General features: G+C 45.4%; 1 protein-coding gene across 1 annotated transcript; it reads left to right on the top strand.

Moving 5' to 3' along the window:
• The first annotated feature begins 1,341 nt into the window (after positions 1–1,341).
• Positions 1,342–18,717, top strand: STEEP1 (STING1 ER exit protein 1). Its single transcript, XM_075258939.1, has 7 exons — positions 1,342–1,515; positions 6,679–6,796; positions 11,445–11,486; positions 15,510–15,648; positions 16,713–16,802; positions 16,976–17,068; positions 18,355–18,717. Exons 1-7 carry the CDS (start codon positions 1,392–1,394, stop codon positions 18,415–18,417), a joined length of 669 nt encoding a protein of 222 aa, XP_075115040.1. The 5' UTR covers positions 1,342–1,391; the 3' UTR covers positions 18,418–18,717.
• Positions 18,718–19,395: the final 678 nt, after the last annotated feature.

Below are 19,395 nucleotides of genomic sequence, written 5' to 3'. Positions count from 1 at the left end.
CATGTGAAACATCACACTCTATTCAGCCCTCATCCAACATGCAGTCCCATGTAAATACACCCCTCACCCAACATGCAGTCCCATGTAAATACACCCCTCACCCAACATGCAGTCCCATGTAAATACACCCCTCATCCAACATGCAGTCCCATGTAAATACACCCCTCACCCAACATGCAGTCCCATGTAAATTCACCCCTCACCCAATATGCAGTCCCATGTAAATACACCCCCTCACCCGATATGCAGTCCCATGTAAATACACCCCTCACCCAATATGCAGTCCCATGTAAATTCACCCCTCACCCAATATGCAGTCCCATGTAAATACACCCCCTCACCCGATATGCAGTCCCATGTAAATACACCCCTCACCCAATATGCAGTCCCATGTAAATACACCCCTCACCCAACATGCAGTCCCATGTAAATACACCCCTCATCCAACATGCAGTCCCATGTAAATACACCCATCACCCAACATGCAGTCCCATGTAAATACACCCCTCACCCAATATGCAGTCCCATGTAAATACATCCCTCACCCAATATGTAGTCCCATGTAAATACACCCCCTCACCCAATATGCAGTCCCATGTAAATACACCCCCTCACCCAATATGCAGTCCCATGTAAATACACCCCCTCACCCAATATGCAGTCCCATGTAAATACACCCCCTCACCCAATATGCAGTCCCATGTAAATACACCCCCTCACCCAATATGCAGTCCCATGTAAATACACCCCCTCACCCAATATGCAGTCCCATGTAAATACACCCCTCACCCAATATGCAGTCCCATGTAAATATATCTCTCACCCAATATGCAGTCCCATGTAAATACACCCCTCACCCAATATGCAGTCCCATGTAAATACACCCCCTCACCCAATAGGCAGTCCCATGTAAATAGATCCCTCATCCAATATGCAGTCCCATGTAAATACACTCCCCCACCCAATATGCAATCCCATGTAAATACACCCCCTCACCCAATATGCAGTCCCATGTAAATACAGCCCCTCAAACCAATATGCAGTCCCATGTAAATACACCCCCTCACCCAATATGCAGTCCCATGTAAATACACCTTTTCTTCCCCTCAGCCTCTCCCAATCTGCAGTCCCATGTATACCAATCCTATCACTCCCCCCCGCCGCCCCTCACTGCTCTCTGTCCTGTAGATACAAGTGCTCTGCTCTATAGGCTCCGAGCTGTGAGACAGGAGACCCCGCCCTCCTCCGGTAACCCCGCCCTCCTCGGCCCTTCCTGTGACGTCACCTACCTACCAGGCACAGCTCTCCGCCATACACAAGCCATAGACCACGTGACATCGCTGTATCCAATCCGCAGCTGTTTACTAGGGAGCCGCAGCGTTTGCCTTGCGATGCCGAAGGTGGTGTCCCGGTCGGTGGTCTGCTCGGACACCCGTGACCGGGAGGAGTATGACGATGGAGAGAAGCCGTTACACGTGTATTACTGCCTGTGCGGGCAGATGGTGCTGGTGCTGGGTGAGTGCGGCCTGGCCTGAGCTCGGGCGGCTTGTAACTAACTGTGTATGGCGGGCAGTGGTATTACCTGTGTATGGCGGGCAGTGGTATTACCTGTGTATGGGGGGCAGTGGTATTACCTGTGTATGGGGGGCAGTGGTATTACCTGTGTATGGCGGGCAGTGGTATTACCTGTGTATGGGGGGCAGTGGTATTACCTGTGTATGGGGGGGCAGTGGTATTACCTGTGTATGGGGGGGCAGTGGTATTACCTGTGTATGGCGGGCAGTGGTATTACCTGTGTATGGGGGGGCAGTGGTATTACCTGTGTATGGGGGGCAGTGGTATTACCTGTGTATGGCGGGCAGTGGTATTACCTGTGTATGGCGGGCAGTGGTATTACCTGTGTATGGCGGGCAGTGGTATTACCTGTGTATGGCGGGCAGTGGTATTACCTGTGTATGGCGGGCAGTGGTATTACCTGTGTATGGCGGGCAGTGGTATTACCTGTGTATGGCGGGCAGTGGTATTACCTGTGTATGGCGGGCAGTGGTATTACCTGTGTATGGGGGGGCAGTGGTATTACCTGTGTATGGGGGGCAGTGGTATTACCTGTGTATGGCGGGCAGTGGTATTACCTGTGTATGGCGGGCAGTGGTATTACCTGTGTATGGCGGGCAGTGGTATTACCTGTGTATGGGGGGGCAGTGGTATTACCTGTGTATGAGGGGGCAGTGGTATTACCTGTGTATGGCGGGCAGTGGTATTACCTGTGTATGGGGGGCAGTGGTATTACCTGTGTATGGCGGGCAGTGGTATTACCTGTGTATGGCGGGCAGTGGTATTACCTGTGTATGGGGGGGCAGTGGTATTACCTGTGTATGGCGGGCAGTGGTATTACCTGTGTATGGCGGGCAGTGGTATTACCTGTGTATGGCGGGCAGTGGTATTACCTGTGTATGGCGGGCAGTGGTATTACCTGTGTATGGCGGGCAGTGGTATTACCTGTGTATGGCGGGCAGTGGTATTACCTGTGTATGGGGGGGCAGTGGTATTACCTGTGTATGGGGGGCAGTGGTATTACCTGTGTATGGCGGGCAGTGGTATTACCTGTGTATGGCGGGCAGTGGTATTACCTGTGTATGGCGGGCAGTGGTATTACCTGTGTATGGCGGGCAGTGGTATTACCTGTGTATGGGGGGCAGTGGTATTACCTGTGTATGGCGGGCAGTGGTATTACCTGTGTATGGCGGGCAGTGGTATTACCTGTGTATGGGGGGGCAGTGGTATTACCTGTGTATGGCGGGCAGTGGTATTACCTGTGTATGGCGGGCAGTGGTATTACCTGTGTATGGCGGGCAGTGGTATTACCTGTGTATGGCGGGCAGTGGTATTACCTGTGTATGGCGGGCAGTGGTATTACCTGTGTATGGCGGGCAGTGGTATTACCTGTGTATGGGGGGGCAGTGGTATTACCTGTGTATGGGGGGCAGTGGTATTACCTGTGTATGGGGGGGCAGTGGTATTACCTGTGTATGGGGGGCAGTGGTATTAACTGTGTATGGGGGGGCAGTGGTATTACCTGTGTATGGGGGGGCAGTGGTATTACCTGTGTATGAGGGGGCAGTGGTATTACCTGTGTATGGCGGGCAGTGGTATTACCTGTGTATGGCGGGCAGTGGTATTACCTGTGTATGGCGGGCAGTGGTATTACCTGTGTATGGCGGGCAGTGGTATTACCTGTGTATGGCGGGCAGTGGTATTACCTGTGTATGGCGGGCAGTGGTATTACCTGTGTATGGCGGGCAGTGGTATTACCTGTGTATGGGGGGGCAGTGGTATTACCTGTGTATGGGGGGGCAGTGGTATTACCTGTGTATGGGGGGGCAGTGGTATTACCTGTGTATGGGGGGGCAGTGGTATTAACTGTGTATGGCGGGCAGTGGTATTACCTGTGTATGGCGGGCAGTGGTATTACCTGTGTATGGGGGGGCAGTGGTATTACCTGTGTATGGGGGGCAGTGGTATTACCTGTGTATGGGGGGGCAGTGGTATTACCTGTGTATGGGGGGGCAGTGGTATTACCTGTGTATGGGGGGGCAGTGGTATTACCTGTGTATGAGGGGGCAGTGGTATTAACTGTGTATGGCGGGCAGTGGTATTACCTGTGTATGGGGGGCAGTGGTATTACCTGTGTATGGCGGGCAGTGGTATTACCTGTGTATGGGGGGCAGTGGTATTACCTGTGTATGGGGGGCAGTGGTATTACCTGTGTATGGTGGCTGATAGTACCATATTTTTCGGACTATAAGACGCACCCAGGTTTTAGAGGAGGAAAATAGGGGGGAAAAAATTTGAAGCAAAAAATGGTAAAATATTTAATATATGGGAGTTGTAGTTTTGCAACAGCTGCAATGCCACATTGTATTCTAGGGAAAGGAGGTGATTTTTTTTATTTCATTTTTTTTTTAAATATATTTTTAAAGCTTTGTGTTTTGTTTTGTTAAACTATTTTATTATTTCCTAGGGGGCTTGCACCTGCGGTCATTTGATTGCAAGTCCCATAGACGGCAATACAACTGTATTGCTGTCTATGGGACATTCTGTATATTACTATTACAGCTGGTCATAGACTAGCCGCATTGGTAATATAGCAATGACAGGCCTGGGAGCCTTCATTAGACCCCCGGCTGTCACCCGAACAGGTCGGCTCCTGCGATATCGCCGCGCAGGAGCCGGCCTGCAACTTTACAGGTATGGGGCCAGTGGGCACCAGCCCCGGGGGTCTGAGTTCAATGGGTTCATTTTTCTGCTAGAAGGGTGGAAGAATGAGGTGGTCCATTTTTGCCATATATTTTCCTTAGGGTGCCTTCACACAGCGTAGCACGCCGTTCCTTTAGACACATATACACATGTCCGAGCGCAGTGCTTCAAAACAGAGCCCATTGATTTCAATGGGTGCCGATATACGCGCGCTACCCATTGAAATCAATAGGTAAAAAACCCTCCGATTGATTTCAATGGGTAGCACGCGTAGATCGGCATTCATTGAAATCAATGGGCTCTGTTTTGAAGCGCCGTGCTCAGATACGTGTATATGTGTCTAAAGGAGCGGCGCGCTACGCCGTGTGAAGGCACCCTTAATTGTTCACCTATTGCTCCTTGCTTTAGGCACTTCCAGACCTGACTTAAAATATTTGTATGTTGCTGCTCTTGGCGTTCTCTATACATATAATATATATATATATATATATATATATATATATATATATATATATATATATATATATATATATATATATATAAAATCTCCACTCCGCCACCACTGGATCCCTTTTCTGACTGCTATTGGTAACATTGCGGCCTCACACCAGGGTGTCCACGGAGCTTGGAACTGTCATTACCTACCCGCCCATTGCAACAATACTTCAATCTGTACAAAAAACAAGAGTCTGATGAAGGTCATTGTATGACCGAAAAACGTTTTACTCTGCTCTACCATACGCACTATCGGTGTTCAATAAATGTGTTCCTTGGCGCACCCAAATGACGTCTGCCTTCGTTTACTGATAAGGATTGGGACCCTACGTCTACACTATACAATTGACGACTGTGACCCTCCACACTTGTTAATTGGACGGCTACTGGCGGTAATGAGCAGTTACTGCTGGCCGCTGAAAACAGAAAATGGCTCTTAGGATAAGTTCACACAGAGTTTTTTTTTGGTCAGGATTTTGAGGCCGTATCCGCCTCAAAACCCTGACCAAAAAGACGGCTCCCAATGAAATCAATGGGAGCCGCTCAGCAGTATTTTCTGGGAGCCGTTTCTTCCGGCTCCCGGGAAAAAGAAGCGAGATGCTCATTCTTCAGGCCGAGTCGCCTTGCAATTCGGCCTGAAGACACTCCCTCCTCCGGACTAGACCCATTCATTGGGCCTAATCAGGAGCGGCGTGAGCGCTGGATGCCGGTGCACTGCACCAGCTTTCAGTCACAGGTACCCGGCTTTTGGTCCGGAACCTGAGGCATCCTCCACCATCGCCATGTGAACTTAGCCTTACTGTGCCTGGGAGAATTGCTAACTCCTTCAAGGGTTTTTTTTTTTTTTTTTAGTTTAGTTGTGCACATCAGGATGGGAAAATTCCCATATAGACTTGCAGATGGTAGATATAAAGTTGATTCAGGGAGCCCACAAGCGCTGCGATATATGAATATGACAATACATCTTCCTCCAGTCTGTAAAACAGGAGAAGGTTACAGTGTAATCACAGGTAGAAATGTGAGTAAGGCCGTGCGGGACATCCCGCAGACATAAAGCCCTGAGGGAAAATCCGCGGTGTTAACGATTTGCGTTTCTTCCCGCAGCGCTTTAAACGGGAGTTCAGAATTTTCCTTTGCGGACTTTCTCTGACAAATATACCTATGGGGAACCACCGGCGTTTCCGTAGGTATAATTGACATGCTGTGATTTCCAAAATCACAGTGTGTCTGCAAGATGGTTTTTACTGCAAAGTGGGCATGAGATTTGCTAGAATCCCATCCACTTTACCTGTACTGTAAAACGCTGCAGTGATTCTGTCCCGAGGGGCCCCGGCCTTAGGCCCGGTTCACATCTATGTTTGGGTTATTCTGCTCCCCTCTCTGCATGAAAAATGCGGAGAGGACAGTCCTGCAAGCTGCACTGAGCGCAAACCACATGGACCCCATTATAGTCTATGTGGTCCTTGGGTTTCCTAAGGTAACTGCTCTTTTATGCAGATTAGGTTTCTGTTCAGGGAGTCCCCAAATGGACCCCAATCCCCCCAATGGAAACCCGAATGGTTGTGTGAGCCCTTGACAAGTCTGTTGTTGCTTTCTTCATACGTTAGCTCTTCAGCGTCTTCTCTTCCTTCTGCTTCTTTCTCTTCCTCTGTTTCTCCTCTTGAATATTTATGAAAAAAATCTTGGCATCTTGACGTTACTTCTCTTGTCGATGGAGTGTGTCTCTACTGGTTGGGTAGTGTCAGACTGATGGTTTTCAATTTATACGTAGGTTTTAGTGGTGGAGCTGTATAAGAAATTAAAAAGAAGAAATCTTGAAGAAATCCAGCCGATGAGTCGTCTTCAGCATTGTGATCGGCTCCTGTTAAGCCTTTCCCCAGAGTTATTGTAACAGACCTTTCTATATTTATTCCTCTTCTCTCTTAGACTGCCAGCTGGAAAAACTTCCCATGAGGCCGCGGGACGGAGCGAGAGTTATTGATGCAGCGAAACACGCTCACAAGTTCTGTAACCTGGAGGAGGAGGAAGCGGTTTATCTGCACAGGTTTGTCCCCTGGGTCCTATTCTCTGCTCTGCCGTCATTCAGACTGTTACTCACAGATGAGATCCTGGGGTTACTCGCATTTGCGATCATCCTCTTTTATTGCTTTTACCTTTTTTTTTTTTTTTTTTTTTTTGTCCTGTGTAAGTGGCTTGCGTCTCAAAGCAGAAAACAAGCTTATAGTCTTTTTATTCCACTGCGACGTGACAGGTGTACCAGAGTAGAAGCAGACGCCGCACATCGCAATCCCATAAAGTCACCTTTGGTTCGATCCTCACTCCCCTGCTGATTCTTTCACACTCTGCATTATATGTATATTGGATTCCATATACAGGGATACCTGATGTGCTTGTTTGTGTGTGATCTAGGGAAGGGTAGGGGGTGACTTACTAATGTATAGCTGTATATGGTAGAATTCAGTCACTACTGATGCACTCTACCCATGGCAGCTATAATAAGGATACTAATGACAGGTTGTGGAGCATTCAATAGACTGCTGGCTGTCATAGTAATGGAGTGTTGCTAGAAGGGTCCTAGTTAGAGATGAGCGAGTACTGTTCGGTTCAGCCAATCCAAACAGCACGCACGCATTGAAATGAATGGACGTAGCCGGCACGCGGGGGGTTAAGCGGCCGGCCGGCGTCAAAGCGGAAGTACCAGGTGCATCCATTCATTTCAATGCGTGCGTGCTGTTCGGATCGGCTGATCCGAACAGTACTCGCTCATCTCTAGTCCTAGTCAATACTACAACCCCCATGTACTGCCACACTTCAGCAATATAAAGAGGAACCCGGAGAGAAAAATTTCCATAATCTGTCCTCGGTAGTCTCTGTAAAAACAGAGACTCGGAATCTGTGACCTCTCGGGCCTCGTGTTTAACCACTTCCTGGCGTCCACCATGCTTTTACGTTGGACGTCGGGCCTGTTTCCAACGCGGCGCTCATTTTGTATGCGTGTCAGGGTCAGCGATTCAAAACAGAATCCCATTGACTTCAATGGGTTTCATTTAAAGCGCGTAACACATTGAAGTCAATGGGTTAAAAAGCCTCCCATTGATTTCAGTGTGTAGCGTGCATAAGAAGGAACCTATTGAAGTCAAAGGGATCTGTTTTGAAGTGCTGACTCCTGTTTACGTGTCAGAATGAGCGTCGCATTACATCTTAGGAACGAGCCCTAAATATGGCACCTGCTCACAAGTTGAGTGGGTCCCACAACTGCTAAGACTTCCCTGTTCCATAGAGTGATGATCCGACAGTAAAGCCAGCAATTGTTGCGACTATTGTTGGCGTTAACCCTTTCATTTAACCCAGTTCTTGAACTTTCCCTTTCTGGTGTTGTCCTCCACAATACTTTGTTACTAGAGATGAGCGAGTACTATTCAAAACTGCCGTTTAGAATAGCACGCTCCCATAGGAATGAATGGGCGCATCCGGTCGCTTAACCCCCTGCACGCCAGCTGCGTCCATTTATTCCTATGGGAGCGTGTTATTCGAAACGGCTGTTTCGAATAGTATTCGCTCATCTCTATTTGTTACTTCTTTTTTTGGGGGGGCCGCTCCCATGAGGTGAGATCACGAGACGTCCTACCTCGTTGTAAAGGCCCCCAGACATGTCATAGTCATGTATGTATTTAGGTTTCAATAGAAACAGGCATTTGCCATAGACTGTAATACAATTGCGTTGCCCTTTGACACGCGAGATCAGAAACTATAAAGTAAAAAAGTTCAGATCATCCAACTTTCCCTAGATTCCAAATAAACACGAACCTAAATAAGTTATGCATCCCCATGTCTGAAAATGCCTGACCTGCAAACATAAATTTTTTTTTTCCTCATATTGGCTATTAAAATAAAAATAAAATAAAAATCAAAACTTACATTTGAGGGGCAACTCAGTGGTTAGCAGTGCAGCTTTGCAGTGCTGGAGTCCTGGGTTCAAATCCTTCCAGGAACATAATCTGCAAGGAGTTTGTATGTTCTCTCCGTGTTTGTGTGGATTTCTTCCCATTCCACAAAGACATACTGATAGGGGGAAAAAAACAACCTACATTTGCTAAAATGGTATACATATAAAGTAAAACAAAAAAAAAAAGAAACATGTTATGCAGGCCCGTATATAGTCATACATAAAAGTTATGGGCATCAAATGTGGCAACGTCAAAGAATTTTTTTTTTTTTTTAATGTGTTAAAAAAAAGTGTTTTAAAATGTGACAACTGTATAAATTTGATATTGCTGTAATTGAAATAAAAAAAGAAAAATATCAAAATCTGACAGCTTAATAAGGATAGTAATAGAACGCTTAAAACTTAGCAATTATTTTATTTTTCCCATTAGGTTTAATTTAAAGTTTTACAAGAACAATATATTGTCGAAACATGACAAAGGAAGAAAGCTTTCATAACCGCGATGGGGTAGGGGGTCAGAGGGGATGGGAAGAGAAGAGAGGGATATGTTATATGGGTAGCAGGCAAGAGGAAGTGGGGACACAATGTTCTGGCACAGCAGAGGCATATACCGTATATACTCGAGTATAAGACAAATTTTTCAGCACAGTTTTTGTGCTGAAACCCCCCCCCCCCCCCAGCCTATACTCGAGTCAGCAAAAAAAAAAATTTTTTTTTTTTTTTTTTAAGGGTGGGGGTCTATGACCAACCGCAATGTTAATGTATAGAATAGAATAGAATCTCCCATAAAATAGTGGGGGAAAAAAAGAGTTCTAATTCACTCCTAGAATTTATACAAAAGTATGAATGACTGTGATACACATATACATTAGGTATCCCTGTGTCTGACAGTGCCCGGTCTACTGAATATAGGGGATCTGCAGTGCTCCTGTTCCATCGGGAAGGGGTTAATAGGAGCGCTGCAGATCCCCTATAGTCAGCCAGACTGAATTCCAAGTGGGAGAAAAAAAACCCAGTCCTCAAGCTCAGGGAAGGGGCAGACAGACAACCAAAACACCCCCTCCCCTTTCCCAGCACCAGCAACTACTGCACCCAAAAACTCTGAGCATTTTAATTTTTGAAGTTTTCCAGTAGCTGTTGCATCCCCCCCCCCCCCCCCCGGCTTATACTCGAGTCAATAAGTTTTCCCAGTTTTTTGTGGTAAAATTAGGGGCCTCTGCTTATACTTGGGTCGGCTTATACTTGAGTATATACGGTAACAAATAGGTAATGACTGTATGATATAATGATCATGATTTAAACATTTCCTAGTGATACTTTCTCTTTAAGGGCTAGTTCACACAAAATTACACAACATGCCGCAAGCGGAAAAAAGAATGCTAGCGGTCTACATAGACCACCATTGTGAGGGGGCGGATTATGATGTGGATTCCGTGCCAAAATCCGCCTCCTCTTGCCCCGTGTTTATGGGGCCTGTGTGTGGCTACAGTGGTGCAGCAGAAGCGACGTGGCATCATCATTTCCACTATTAGCATGAACTACTTTTAGTAGTTGAAGCAAACTCTCCCCGCCACTACTTTCCAATATTTTAGGAATATGCTACAAATGTATAAACCTATAGACCTCTAAGATTCCTCTTATGACTGTGCAGCTCCTCTTTTGTATTCTCTGCAGATTTATATTTTCCTTGCTTTTGACACTGATGTAAGTGAGTCGGCCTGTGCAGACTGTAGCGTCAGTATGTCTATTATATAAAGGCCTATGTTAGACTGAGCGTTGTGCTAATTCCTATTAGTCGCAGTAGGAGGTATAATGGAGCGGCTCTTCCTTGGCAGTCCCTTATTCTTCAGCTCATTGCCCTTCATTACTGAAGCCAATTTCCTCTGCTTTAAGTGAACACAAATCAGCAGGAATCCTCCAGTCAAGGAAAACTTCTAGGCTGACACTAATGGCGGCACAGAAATGTGCTTTATTTATGGGAGAGGTCTGTAACCTTCCAATTACGAGAATCTGATTCGTGACACCCAGTTTATGCTGAATTATGTATATTAAATTACATTAGTATTGTTCTATTATCTATTGTTGGAAGCCAAAGGACTGAATACATTGTATTACAAAAAATGTTGTATCTACCTCCTCATAAATAATCTATAAATATAATACGCACACATGCCGTGTGCCTGAACGGGAAGTGTGCACCAGCTGATGGCTCTTTTGGGGATGTTCTGCAGAAAGAAGTTTCAATTTTTTTTTTTTTTTTTTTGCAAAAATTGACTTTTTTTTTTTTTTGTCTTGTATGCCAGAAAACCGGTGTACAAGACCTAATACATTAACCCTAATATCTCACAATGCACTGTAGCTGGTGTGATGTAGGTTCCCGCTGACATACTGCCTTTAAAGGTATTCTATCGTTAAAATCAAATTTTTTTTTTGTCATGAGAAATGTCAAAACTAAAAAAAATTGAAACCAACGAAGCTTTGTTCATCTCTTTGTGTTGTGGTTTGGAAATCTGAATATATTGGCAGATCTGTTGTGTGACTGACCCCCAAGACCTCCATTGGCAGCAATCTAAAAACCCCAATGTGTCTGCCGCTTTGATGGGACAAATAGCAAACACGGCTCTGTTATTCACTGTGATTATAAGGAACCCTGCAATAGGCCTCTGATACAGATGTCTTCCCAGCCTGCCATTATAACCGAAAGGATGTCATTATTAATGGAATTTTTTTTTGTTGTTGTTTGCAGACCCGATGGCATTGAGCGTCAATATCGGAAAAAATGCAGCAAGTAAGTAGGAGACTTTGTGTGTGTGGAGATATATATATATATATAATATATATATATATATATATATATATATATATATATATATATATATATATATATATATATATATAATTATATACTATAATATATCTGTATGTGAAAAGGCCCCAAAGGTTAAGTCTGTCTCTTTCCAGTATAATTGAATGCAGTTATTTCTTCTATTGAAGAAGGTTTTCCAGGATGAAGGTATACCTTTCCTTGGGATAAGTCCCCAGTATCAGATTGGTGGGGTTGGACACTGAAGTCCTGAAGCTCCTTATTAAATGCCAAGTATGGCGACGTACTTTGTATAGCAGCTGTACCTAATATTGTAAGTCCTATTCACTATGGGCTAGTTCACACGTAAAAACCTCCCGGCTTATTTTGGTCCTGAAAAAAAACGCTTGCTAATTTGGTAAAAACTGCTTCAGAAAACGCCAGGTGGTTTTCCCCTCTCCTAAAGTGAATGGACTGTAAAAAAAAAAAAAAAAGGTTTTTTTTTTTAAAAAAAAAAAAAAAACGCTAGGCGGCTTTCACCTCCCATTCACTTCTATTGTTTTCCTCAGGCGGAATCCGCCTGAAGAAAGGTCATGTCGCTTTTTTTTCTGCTAGCAGTCTCTATAGGGCTAGTTCACACGGGGGCAAGGAGGCGGATTTTGACAGCAGATTTCACCTCACATTCCGCCTCCATACAATGGTGGTCTATGGAGACCAGTAGTGTTCTTTTTTCCGCTAGCGGCAAGTCGTCGCCAGCGGAAAAAAGAAGCGAGCTGCCCTTTCTTCAGGCGGATTCCGCGGCTCGCTGAGGCAGCAACCTCTGGAGTCGGCCCATTCATTTGAGCCGACTCCGGAGGGGGAAGCTGCGACGGTCATGGCAGGCGGGTTTTGACACGAGAGTGACGCGGCTCCCCGCGTCACTCTGTGCCAAAATCCCTCCCCCCGTGTGAACGAGCCCTTAGACCACCATTATGTGGAGTTAGATTTTGAGGCGACATCTGCTGTCAAAATCTGCCTCATTGCCCCCCTGTGAACTAGCCCTTAAACCTGACCTCATAGGCCTGTGAAAGGAAGTAGAACTTGCCTAAAAGCTGATCAGCAGGGGTTCTGGGTGTCAGACTTCCACCAATCTGATATTTATGTCCAATCTTAAGCACAGGCCATCAGTGTTTAAAATACCCCCCAAACCCCTTTAGGCTGAGGCCCCACGTTACGGAAACGCAGCTTTTTTTTGTTGCGTTTTTTTGAGCCAAAGCCCGGAGTGGATTGAGCAGAAAGGAGAAGTATAAGAACTTCCTATATATTTCCCATTCCTTTTGTAGCCATTCTTGGCTACCGCAACAAAACAAAATCTGCAACAAAAAAAGCTGCGTTTCCGCAACGTGGGGCCTTAGCCTTAAGCAGCCATTATAGGCTAGAGACAATGGGTAGAGTGTTGTTAATCTAAGACGTTGCGTTATAAGCTGCGTTCCGCTTCTGTAGCCTGAGGATGATGGATCAGTAAATAGAAAAGTGACTTGTCTTACATATCTCACACTTGTGTTAACTAAAATTGATGCAGCTTTTTCACATACTACGAGTCAGGGCTGAATTTGGTATAAGGTGAAGGGCCGGCCCTAAGGACTGTACTGTGAATATGATATACTGGTGGTATTATTTGCATACTGTATCTTGGTATTATTCAGCCATTGCTTTTTATTGATCTAAACATAATAAATTGAGAGAAACATGGGAACCTCTTGGTATCCCCATTGGGCACCTGCACATGATGTAAATGTATGTACCAGTCTGCAAAGAAGACTATGGAGAGGGGTGTAAATATTGTATATAAATGTATTAGACACATTGATATAGTTGCGCATGCGCCCCCATTCTCCGATGACTGATAGCTAGACTCCTGCACAACATAGGAATATGTTTAGAAGACGTTCTCCTTTTCTAGTATAGTAGTGCACCTCTTTAAATGAAGGTGCGTTCCCAATTTTGACTGGTGGAGGTGGATAACAGACTCAATGTCAAGATGGGAAAGTAAATCTGCTTAACCCTACTTATAAGAACACTCCATCCAGCGACCATACCTGGTTTTCTTTAAGACTGCTTTGGTAAATGACAGCGCTCCTATATCCCGAGTATAACTGAACCCGGAGCAATCCTCTTCCTGTGTTCAGGGTTTTGGGTCCGGGGAGCACGAACTGATGTCTCCTGTAAAATAATATAAAGCAGATCAGCTTCGCTCTCTCTAGCCTTACGCTGTGCTGTAGACCTGACTCTGGCAGCCGTGTGCCTCGGAGAAATCCCATATTCTATTTTAAGACCATTCGATGCGGGAATATACGGCGTTTCTGACGTATTTAGAATCCCCCGTGTTCCAGTGGAAAGAGAGAGAGGTCCTGGGAAGGAAAAAGGACAATAGTAGTAATTAGAGATGAGGGAACATTATTCGGAACAGCCGTTCTGAATAGCACGCTCCCATAGAGATGAATGGAAGCGGCCGGCAATCAGACTTTGCCAGCGGCCGGTCATTTACCCCCCTGCGAGCCGGTTACGTCCATTTATTTCTATGGGAGCGTGCTATTCAAAACGGCTGTTTCGAGTAGTGTTTGCTCATCTCTAGTAGTAATGTGTGTCAAATCTGCCGTTTCTACAGGGGACAATATAATTGGGATTATGGACCACAGGCATAAGGGGTTAATGTTGTGGTCCCTGTACTATTAGCCTGTCCCTTAGCCTTACTATTTGACACTTCTGCTGGATCAGATTGTCACGCTCTAGGCCTGACCAGGATATAGAGATGGTTTGTGTCCTCTCTGCTTATTCCTCTCTTACTGTAATGTCAGTGATCCGTGTGTGGAGATCTGCAAACACTCGCCTGCTCCCAATTGTACAAATAAGTAAACTTTACAAATATTTACAATGCTCCCCAATCTTCCACTCTTGTTCCAAGACTGCCTGAGTTACCTGCTGGTCTTTGCACCCAGATCCCCATCAACGCAGGAATTGCCGATCAACCAATCACCGGCTGGGGAAAGTCACCATTGTAGAGTTGGCGTTTCCTACGTGTTACATTGGAGATGAGGTTGGATGAAGACATCAGTCCATCAAGTCCAACCTTTAACCCTACAATCCCTACAGTGTTGATCCAGAGGAAGGCAAAAAAACACTATGAGGCCCGTGCCAGTTGGGGTTTTCTGACTCCCATGCTGAGGACCTATCCATAGGAGGCTGCCAGAACAGTCTGTGCTGGGTCTTTGTGTCAGACGCCCATGGAACACCTACTGATGACCTATCCCATGAAAAGGTCCTCAGAATTAAAAATTCAATTTGGGGCCAGAAAATCTATTTAAGGGTAGGTTCACATCGAGGTTTTTGGTCTGGATTTTGAGGCCGTATCCGCCTCAAAATCCTGACTAAAATGACGGCTCTCGGAATAAGAGGTGAGTGCTCATTCTTCAGGCCCTTTCGCCTCGCAATTCGGCCTGAAGACACTCCCTCCTCCCAACTAGGTCCCTTCATTGGGCCTAATCCGGAGCGTAGTGCGCGACTGGATGACAGTGCAGTGCATCGCCATTCAGTCTCGGCTACTCTCTTTTTGGACCAGAACCCGAGGTGGCCTCCTCCTCAGGTTCCGGTCCAAAAAACCCCGTCTGAACTTGCCATTGTTGAACCGTGATGTATTCATTGGAGTCTTTGTCCTTTCACTGCAAACTGTGGTCAGGAATCTCTTCACTAGTCAGTAGTAGAACTAGGAAGAGCTGGAGAAGCCGAGTACAGACTATCAGCAATCCACTGTATCCTGCAGATATTATTGTGCGGGCTCTGGGGATCAGCTTGTATTATTTAGTAGTAAAGCTTGTCCCATGCAGGAAATACTCTGTTAATCGGTGGGAAAAAAAACCAAAAAAACTATGCAGGTAAACCATGAAACGTTCAAAGTAATCCAGGAATCTTTAGCTTTTTCTTCTCCTCTTTGTACTTCACTACAGTATATGTCATTGTCTTCCTCTCCAGGTGCAGTCTTCCTTTATTCTACCAGCACCAGAAGAAGAGTGCCCCTGCAACTTTCATCTTCAATGGAGCATTAGTCAAGTTTGGACAAGGTTTTGGCAAAACAAACATCTACACCCAAAAGCCTGATCCACCTAAGAAGGTACCGTATAAGCCGACCCCTGAGACCCCTAATTTTACCACAAAAAACTGGGAAAACTTTATTGACTCGAGTATAAGCCGAGGGGGGCATGTGCATTGCAGCTTAGTAACTCCATGGGGATCATAGTAATAGCAGTTAACCCCATCATGTCCCTCACATTAACCCCCTGTGTGCCTCACATAAGAGTTACTGATATGTGGGGCATATAGAGGTAATAATTAGGTATCTTCATAATTAAGGTCCTTCATTAGTCCCCTCATGTGTCTCACATATTAGTAACCCTTATATGGAGTTACTGAAACTAAATGAATAACCCCAAATGCCTGACATTAATAGGCAGAGTAACTAGAGGAAGGTCCCTGTGTGTGTCACGTTACTGTAGCTTCCTCTCCTCCATACAACAGACATCTTCCATAAGACACAATGAATCCTGGCCACTCATCTGCAGGGTAGATGCTAAAGGACCTCTGATGGCGTCTTGACCATGTGATCGGACTCTGGTGTGGGCGGAGCTACTAGGATTTAGACTCAACCTTATCTGCAGATGTTACATACCAGTGGCTACAGGACCTTTGATGACATCACAGTCACGTGACCTCTTGACAAGCCAATCACAGAGCAGTAGCACTAAAGGACCTCCGCATTCGAGGTCCTTCCAGTTTTCTGTGCTCCGTGGACCCTGTCTCGTGTATAAGCCGAAGAGAGCTTTTTCAGCATGTAAAATGTGCTGGAAAAGTCGGCTTATACTCGAGTATATACGGTATATTATCTTTTTTTATTGTGATAGTTAATGTCTTGAGCAACTACTCCTGTTCAGCTGGGGAGGAGATGTTATTGTCAGGTCAGGACACAGCCTTCTATAAGGCGCAGAGGATATTAAGTGGACAATGTTCTGTTCCTTCCTCGAGGGACAAAGCTACAACATTGGCCGAGTCCTGCAGTTATACAGAGGTCAAGGACAGTTCCTGTTACGGTCAGACGTAGTTTTACTTTTTTATGCAAGCTTTACATCAAATGATGTGTGTTGTTTTTTTTTTGTTTGTTTTTTTAAACTTCTCTTTTAGGTGATGATGACCAAACGCACTAAAGACATGGGCAAGTTCAGCTCTGTTACTGTCTCCACAATAGATGAAGAGGAGGAAGAGATAGAGGCGGTAGGTGGAACACAACATCTTTGAATGTATATTTACCAACCTTGACACAATGTCTACCGTATATTTTGATCTGTAGTCTCAGTAGTGGTTGCAGATGCTATAACCAGATTATCATGAATACTCGCACAGTTCTGACTTTCACGTCGCCCTCACATTTGGTTCTAATTTGACAGAGGGAAGTGGCGGATTCCTATGCCCAGAATGCAAAGGTGATCGAGAAGCAATTGGAGAGGAAAGGAATGAGCAAGAGAAGACTGCAGGAGCTGGTACGTATTGTCTGCGTGTTGTTGGCATTGATGACCCACCTATATTCAGCAAATTGTCGCCGTCGATAGTTTGCCTGCTCCGGCGTTTTGGCAGCTCCTAAGCTGTCCTGCTGCTGAACTTGTTCCTCACGCTGTGCCTGTGATTGTTCTGGCAGCTCGCTGGGATGCCATGTAATGAGCATGTTGTTGGCGTTGATGATCCACCTGCTCTGGCATTTCGGCAGCTGTCAAGCTGGCCAGCCACTAGACATGTTCCTTGCGCTGTGCCCGTAATTGTTCCGGCATCTCAGCAGCTCGCTGGGAAGCCATATAATGAGCGTGTTGTTGGTGCCGATGATCCCCCCTCAGCTCTGCTTGAGGAGAACTCTGTGACTTCTGGCTCCTTCATAGCTCTCTTTGTCTTAGCATTTTGAAACAAATTAGATTTTCTTTTTCCCGGCATGTTGAAAAGTAGCAAACTACCAATTTGGATTCAAAGCATTTTCTCATTCAGTGTGTGAGCACTGGAGCAGATCAGATAATATGCAAATGCATGTATACAATGGACATACACAGAAAGATAACAGACCTGGCTTTATCAGAACCTGAGATAAGCTGCTGCAAGAGCAGTGTAATATAGTATGTGAACATAAATTCATAACAGTCATGAAGCCATGTCATTTACCGGGATAAAAAGTAGCCTATGTGTTAATCCAGATTACAATCTATCTATGTGCCAAATGTAATTTAAATCCATTCAGTTGTTTTTGCATGATCAAGTAACAAACACACAAGCTTTCACATTTATAATATTAGTAGGATTAGTAGGATTGAATTTACAACCTCGCTTGCTTTCTAGTCCGCAGAATCGATAGTGTGAAACCAACATTAGCAATAAGCTACAACTGGGCTATTATATACTGTTTATCTGTTTATTGTGGTTGTGGTCTCCACAGAGCACTTAGCGGCTGCAGTAAAGCCAGATTTCATCTAATCCTTCATATTGGACACTAAACGCTTCCATTGGCCCCTGTCATCCTCTTTATTGGTACCCATGTAGTGTGAATGTAAGCAGTTGCCGAATCTCAGTCATTTAGCCTATTTACCATGTGCCGTCCTGCACCTGAATAGACATCCCATCGCTCATTAGGACGTATATTGGTCGTAATTGAAGCTGCTGTGACTATTTCCAGCGCACATCTGACACGTGTTCCAGCCCTGAAGCGCCACAGGGGCTTTACGAGCACCAGACGTTTGGTTCAAGGTACAATTTCGACTTATTATTCACTGATGTTTTCTTTCCACAGGCTGAATTTGAAGCGAGGAAAGACAAAATGAAGGGAACGCTGATTGACAACCAGTTCAAATAGGAGAGACGCGTCGCTGGAAAGTGATTTAGACTTTGCCCGCCATCGTATATTGCTTGCTTGCGCTATGACAGGTGTGCATGGCAAGTATGGCCACTGTCTACAGGTCTCGCTGGAATACGCCAGCCCAGATAGCTGAAGGACTAATCTGTACAAATTGAAAAATAAACTAGAAAATTCACTTTTTTTTTTTTTTTGAGGGAGTAAGCATCTATTTCTTTGATTTCTGCACATTTGTAAAATTTGTGACCTTTGTGCAAAATTTTTAAATAAATGTGTTTTCACATTTCTGTAAATTTTTAATTTTTTCTTAATTTTTCCTTTCTGTTCAACCATTAATAGACTGTGGTCACACGGAGGAATTTGCTGCGGATTTTGCCCCCGAATCCGGAGCAGATTCCTCCCAGAATCCACCCCATTGGGTGGCAGAGATCGCAGAAGGAAGCAGAAAAAAGAAGCGTCTTACCGTGGCTGATTTAGCCACAGAGTCCGCAGTTTGAGTCTCCCTGTAGTTTAGGCCCAGTCATCCGGACCTAGTCAGCAGCGGGATGCCGGGACTGAGTACTGATACGCTGCATCTGCATCCCGTTGTGGCTAGACAGTGCCAAACAGGCCGGCAGCAGAAAATGAAGAGGAATTCCTCTTCTTTTTCTGCTGTGTGAACATAGCCTGAGTGGTACAGAGGTTTATTAAAGTACTAGTCCAGTGAAAACCCTCACCTGATCATGTTCACAGTCTTCATGTATATTGTACCCGGACTACAGTCACTTCTCTGTGCTGATCATGAGACCAGGTATGAGGCCAGACTAGTTAGGGTATGTTCACACTGAGTTTTTTGCAGGCAGATTTTGACACAGAATCCACCTCAAAATCCGCCTGCAAAAAAGGCTCCCGTTCATTTGAATGGGAGCGCTTCCCTTTTTTTTTTCCCTTTCTGTTTTTGCCCCCCCCTTCTTGCGGCGGAGTCACCTGCGGTGTCCA

Source organism: Leptodactylus fuscus, chromosome 11 (assembly GCF_031893055.1).
Source record: "Leptodactylus fuscus isolate aLepFus1 chromosome 11, aLepFus1.hap2, whole genome shotgun sequence".
NCBI lineage: Eukaryota > Metazoa > Chordata > Amphibia > Anura > Leptodactylidae > Leptodactylus > Leptodactylus fuscus.
The sequence above is the reverse complement of the archived record's forward strand: the minus strand, read 5'-3'. Positions and strand labels throughout refer to the sequence as shown.

Bases quoted from the DNA above. Each gene is read 5' to 3' on its own strand.
- STEEP1 (XM_075258939.1), top strand. From the start codon at position 1,392: ATGCCGAAGGTGGTGTCCCGGTCGGTGGTCTGCTCGGACACCCGTGAC. The intron at 1,516-6,678 runs GTGAGTGCGGCC...CTTCTCTCTTAG, and splicing joins GCAGATGGTGCTGGTGCTGG to ACTGCCAGCTGGAAAAACTT. The intron at 17,069-18,354 runs GTACGTATTGTC...TTCTTTCCACAG, and splicing joins AGAGAAGACTGCAGGAGCTG to GCTGAATTTGAAGCGAGGAA.